Below are 5,788 nucleotides of genomic sequence, written 5' to 3' on the forward strand. Positions count from 1 at the left end.
GAGAAGAAGCTAGGCTAATCTATGATCTAAGAGTTATAATATTCCTATCTATATATCTTCAAACTTGATCTTGAAACTTTGGCAGTTCTGTCGTGCATCTTGAACTGTTGACTCGCACTCTCGAGGCGAGCTTCTGTTATTGCTAACTCGAATTCATTTATGAAATTAATTACCTTGTTTTCTAGGTGGGCGCATGATGCTTAAACTCGAAATGAATTTCCTTATTTTCCAGGTGGGCTCCTGATGCCAAAACTCGAAATATATTCCCTTGTTTTTCAGGTGGGCGCCTGATGCCAGAACTTGAAATGTATTCCCTTGTTTTCCAGGTGGACGCCTGATGCTTAAACTCAAAACGTATTCCCTTGTTTTCTAGGTGGGCGCCTGATGCCAAAACTTGAAATGAATTCCCTTGTTTTCCACGTGGGCGCCTGATGCCAAAACTCGAAATTGATTCAGTTGTTTTCCAGGTGGGTGCCTAATGCCAGAACTTGAAATGCATTTCCTTGTTTTCTAAGTGGGCGCCTGATGCTTAAACTCGAAATGTATTCCCTTGTTTTCCAGGTGGGCGCCTGATGCCAAAACTTGAAATGTATTCCCTTGTTTTCCAGGTGGGCGCCTGATGCCAAAACTTGAAATGTATGCCCTTATTTTCCAGGTGGGTGCATGATGCTTATACTCGAAATGTATTCCCTTATTTTCCAGGTGGGCTCCTGATGCCAAAACTTGAACTGAATTTCCTTGTTTTCTAGGTGGGCGCTTGATGCCAAAACTTGAAATGTATTCCCTTGTTTTCCAGGTGGGCACCTAATGCCAAAACTTAAAATGTATTTCCTTGTTTCCTAGGTGGGTGCCTGATGCCAAAACTTGCAATGTATTCCCTTGTTTTCTAGGTGGGCGCCTGATGCCAAAACATGAAATGTATTCCCTTGTTTTCCAAGTCGGCGCCTGATTCCAAAACTTGAAATGTATTCCTTTGTTATCCAGGTGGGCGCCTGATGCCAAAACTTGAAATGTATTCCCTTGTTTTCTAGGTGGCCACCTGATGCCAAAACTTGAAATGTATTCCCTTATATCCAGGTAAGCGCCTGATGCCAAAACTTGAAATGTATTCCCTTATTTTCCAGGTGGGCGCCTGATGCCAAAATTTGAACTGTATTCCCTTGTTTTCCAGGTGGAGCCTGCCATTACAACAAAACAGAAAAAACAAAAGAAACTTTTCTTCCCCAATTTAGTACTGGGAACGTTTGTGAGTGTTAATCGAATCATGTTATCCAAAAGAGCTCTAAGAATTTGAAAGCTAAATCACATTATCTTGGAGGGCCCTGAAAATTTTAAATTAAATCTCATCTTAAGAGTGAAACTTCAAAACTAAATTCTATTTCCTAAAGGTAAAACTTACGCTAAACCTTATTATCTACGAAGGTCTTAAAAACTTAAAACTACATCCCATTATCCGGGAGGGTCCTGCGAACTTTAAATTAAATCCCATTATCTAGGAGGGTCCTGAAAACATGAAATTAAATCCCATTATCCAGGAAGATCCTGAAAATTTAAAATTAAATCTCATCTTAAGAGTGAAAACTTCAAAGCTAAATTCAATTTCCTAAAGGTAAAACTTACGCTAAATATTATTATCTACGAAGGTCTTAAAAAACTTAAAACTACATCCCGTTATTCAAGAGAGTTCTGAGAACTTTAAATTAAATCTCATTATCCAGAAGGGTCCTGAAAACTTGAAATTAAATCCCATTATCTAGGAGGGTCCTGAAAATTTAAAATTAAATCTCATCTTAAGAGTGAAAACTTCAAAGCTAAATTCTATTTCCTAAAGGTAAAACTTACACTAAATCTTATTATCTACGAAGGTCTTAAAAAACTTAAAACTACATCTCGTTATCCAGGAGGGTCCTGGGAACTTTAAATTAAATCCCATTATCCAGAAGGGACCTGAAAACTTGAAATTAAATGCCATTATCCATGAAGGTCCTGAAAATTTACGGCCGAACCTGTCTGGCACATGCTTTCCTCACGGAGGGTTCCTCTGGAACAAACAAAATTTCCTGCCCCTATTTCAATCAAAGAAAACCTTATCTGTTTAAAAATGTGGTGTTTAGTTTGCGGCATTCTTGCTTGAAGGTGGCCTTTCCACTGCTATGCTTTGTTCCGATTAGCTGTCTTGGGCTAGCAAAGAATTGTTTGACCTTTTGATTGAACCTCAACTATAGAACCCTACATGACCCGAGTGCCCCACACTCATCCTGTTTTTTTACATTTCTGTCCTTCCATTTTGAACCTCTGTATTTCCTTAAAGTTCACGAAACCACTTGAACACTTGAACTCCCCTTAACACCTTATTTCTCATTTTGAATCATGCTATTTTTGGTATGCTTTGGACGCACTTTACTTTGTGCAATTGAAAGTTGGAAATAGGCTTTGAAATCGTTTCTTGCTTGCTTAACAAGGCTAACATTGAAAAAAACTTAGAAAAGTAGACCCAAGAGAAAGCGAAGCAAAGTGACTTCGAGAAACAAAGACAAAAAGGGCATTTTAAAATAGAGATGACTATTTGAGGAAAAGTGGATGAGAGACTTATCTGAGTGAAGCAACAAGCTCCAATGATCTTGACAAGCATTTCGGATTAATCAGCCCAAACCGTTCACCTAATCCTATTCCATTTTGTGCCTCGTCTTCATACTTCGAAACTGGGATTTCCCATAATCCAATCTCTGCAAAGTCGCGAACCTCATTCGGCTTGTAGTGCTCTGATGGGTTTTCATCAACAAATCTCTCTCATTTGTTCATCTCTCAACTCACTGTCGCCTTATGGTTCCCGCGAAGGTTTTCACCAATAAGACTCTCTCAATTTAGTTTTCCCTCAGCTTTCCATCGCCTTACGGTGCCCGTGAAGGTTTTCACCAATAAGACTATCATTTATTCTTTTTTTCTTGTGTAGAACAGAGTGTTGCCATGATGTGAATCATGCCTCTATCTCACTTGACTTGGCATTCCTCAAAGATTGATCGGAAGGTCTTTCTTTGGACTATAGTGTAGGCTTTTGGATAGGGCTAGAAAGAAAAGATATCATAAAGGCTCAAAACAACTTAAAATAAAAGGGTTCAAATTTACAACTTTTGGAATCAGATCTTTTCAAAACCACAACTTCTGCCCCAGTTTCTTTGCCTGTGGAATTTTGAATTTTTATTTTGATGGGACCGAACCATGAGACTGCCTACTTATCCTTAAAAGGAATCAGGTCGAACGTAGTTCAAGACATAGGAATTGCTTTGTTTTTGTTATTTTTCTTTCTTTTCTTTTATTTTCTTTTTGTTTTCTTTCTTTTGCTCTACCTTCTTTTTTTCATTTTTCTTTTTCTCTTTTTCCCTTCTTTTCCCTCTTTTCTCTTTTTATTTATATTTTATGTATTTTCTAAACTCTGCTTCTGATTCCAAAAGAGGGGTACGAAAGAAAATAAATAAGGCTCAAAAGAGGTAACAAAGAATAATGTGTTTAGATAACAGAATAAAATGCCTTCGTCATTCCAATCTTCAAAACATGACAAGTACAAACAACACAATTAGACAAACCAAAGAAATCATACATAATATCTTTTGACTGTATCAGAATTGATAGCCATATCTACACATTTGCCTTCTATATCTGTTAATTACAAAGTACTATTGGACAACACTCTTGTTACAATGAACGACCCCTGCCAATTTGGGGCAAACTTGCCCTTAGCTTCAGCCTGATGTGGAAGGATACGTTTTAGTACTTGCTGACCCACTTTAAATTTCTGGGGATGCACCTTCTTGTTGTATGCTCTTGCCATTCTCTTCTAACACAATTAACCATGACACACTACCGCCCGTCTTTTCTCGTCAATCAAAATTAATTGCTCTAATCGGGTTTTGACCCACTCATCATCATCAATTTCAGCTTCAGCAACAATTCGAAGGGATGTAATTTTGACCTCCGCGGGTATAACTGCTTCAGTACCATATACCAACAAATAAGGAGTTGCACCTACTGAAGTGCGAACAGTAGTGTAGTAACCCAGCAAAGAAAAAGGCAACTTTTCATTCCATTGCCTAGAACCTTGCACCATGTTTCGAAGTATCTTCTTTATGTTCTTGTTAGCCACCTCAACAGCTTCATTTTCCTTGGGGCCATACAGAGTGGAATTTTGATGCATATCTTGAAATGTTGGCATACTTCTTTCATCAAATGGATGTTAAGATTAACACCTTTGTCCATGATGATTACTTTGGGGATTCCGAACCGGCAAATGAGGTTTGAATGTACAAAATCGACCACTGCATTCTTGGTCACAGATTTGAAAGTCATAGCTTTAACCCACTTAGTGAAATAATCGATGGCCACCAGAATAAACATGTGCCCATTCGATGTCGCTGGCTCAATTGGTCCAATGACATCCATGCCCCAAGCAACAGAGGGCCAAGGTGGACATTGTATGCAACTCAGATGGCTGAGAATGAATAAAATCATCGTGTATCTAGCATTGATGACACTTGCGTACAGAGCTGATGCAATCTAGTTCCATGGTGATCCAATAATACCCTACTCAAAGAATTTTCTTTTCCAGAACATACCCACTCATATGCGGCCCGCAAACTCCGGAATGCACTTCGGTCATGATGGTCGTGGCTTGTTTAGCATCTATGCACCTCAGCAGTCCAAAATCTGGAGTTCTCTTGTACAAAATTCCCCCACTCAAGAAAAATCCACTAGCAAAATGTGTCAAATTGTTCTCTTTTGATCACCCCTGACCTGTACCGGATACACCCCCATCTTAATGTATTCCCGAATATCATGGAACCATGGTTCACCATCAAGTTCCTCCTCAACCACATTACAATAAGCATGCTGATCACGAACTTGAATATGCAGATGATCAACATAAGCTTTATCTGAATGGTGTAAAATTAATGCCAAAGTGGCCAAGGCATCGACAATCTCATTATGGATCCTAGGAATATGCCTGAATTTTATTGATCTAAACCATTGACAAAGATCATGCAAACATTGTCGATACGGTATGAGCTTTAAATCCCGAGTCTCCCATTCTCCCTGAATCTGGTATACCAACAGATCCAAATCTACCAAGACTAAGAGTTCTTGGACTCCCATATCTACAGCTAACCTCAAACTCAGAATGCATGCCTCATACTCATCCATGTTGTTGGTACAATAGAAATGAAGTTGGGCCGTAATAGGGTAGTGATGCCTATTTCAGAAATGAGCACAACCCCTATTCCAACACCATTCATGTTAGCGGCTCCATCAAATAAAAGTTTCCAACCTGGATTTTCATCCTGCTCCACCTTGTCAACATGCATCACCTCTTCATCAGGAAAATAAGTCCTTAATGGCTCATACTCTTCATCCACCGGGTTCTCGGCCAAATTATCGGCCAACGCTTTGGATTTCATCGCAGTTCGAGTCACATAGATAATGTCAAACTCTGTGAGCAAAATCTTCCACTTTGCAAGTCTTCCTATGGGCGTAGGCTTCTAAAAGATATACTTTAAAGGACCTAGATGGGAAATGAGGTAAGTAGTGTAGGACGACAGATAATGCTTCAACTTTTATACCACTCAAGTTAGGGTGTAACATGTCCTTTCAAGGGGAGTATACTTAACCTCATAGGATGTAAACTTCTTGCTGAGATAATAGATGGCTTGCTTCTTCCTGCTAGTGATGTTATGTTGACCCAACACACAACCAAATGAATTATCCAGGACTGTCAAATATAGAATTAAAGGTCTCC

The 5,788-nt window shown here is 39.1% G+C and overlaps 2 protein-coding genes across 2 annotated transcripts; both read right to left on the reverse strand.

Moving 5' to 3' along the window:
• Positions 1-3,844: 3,844 nt before the first annotated feature.
• Positions 3,845-4,210, reverse strand: LOC138885833 (uncharacterized). Its single transcript, XM_070166817.1, has one exon. The coding sequence runs from the start codon at positions 4,208-4,210 to the stop codon at positions 3,845-3,847; it is 366 nt and encodes a 121-aa protein (XP_070022918.1).
• A 548-nt stretch (positions 4,211-4,758) lies between these two features.
• LOC138885834 (uncharacterized) lies at positions 4,759-5,450 on the reverse strand. The gene is made up of 2 exons (XM_070166818.1): positions 5,182-5,450; positions 4,759-4,999 (listed from the first exon to the last, which is right to left on the reverse strand). The coding sequence occupies exons 1-2, from the start codon at positions 5,448-5,450 to the stop codon at positions 4,759-4,761; spliced, it is 510 nt and encodes a 169-aa protein (XP_070022919.1).
• Between the last annotated feature and the right edge of the window lie 338 nt (positions 5,451-5,788).

The sequence above is a fragment of the Nicotiana sylvestris genome, chromosome 2 (genome assembly GCF_000393655.2).
Source record: "Nicotiana sylvestris chromosome 2, ASM39365v2, whole genome shotgun sequence".
In the NCBI taxonomy this organism is placed as follows: domain Eukaryota; kingdom Viridiplantae; phylum Streptophyta; class Magnoliopsida; order Solanales; family Solanaceae; genus Nicotiana; species Nicotiana sylvestris.

Bases quoted from the DNA above. Each gene is read 5' to 3' on its own strand.
- LOC138885833 (XM_070166817.1), bottom strand. From the start codon at position 4,210: ATGCCAACATTTCAAGATATGCATCAAAATTCCACTCTGTATGGCCCC.
- LOC138885834 (XM_070166818.1), bottom strand. From the start codon at position 5,450: ATGAAATCCAAAGCGTTGGCCGATAATTTGGCCGAGAACCCGGTGGAT. The intron at 5,000-5,181 runs GCATGCATTCTG...AATAAAATTCAG, and splicing joins ACAACATGGATGAGTATGAG to GCATATTCCTAGGATCCATA.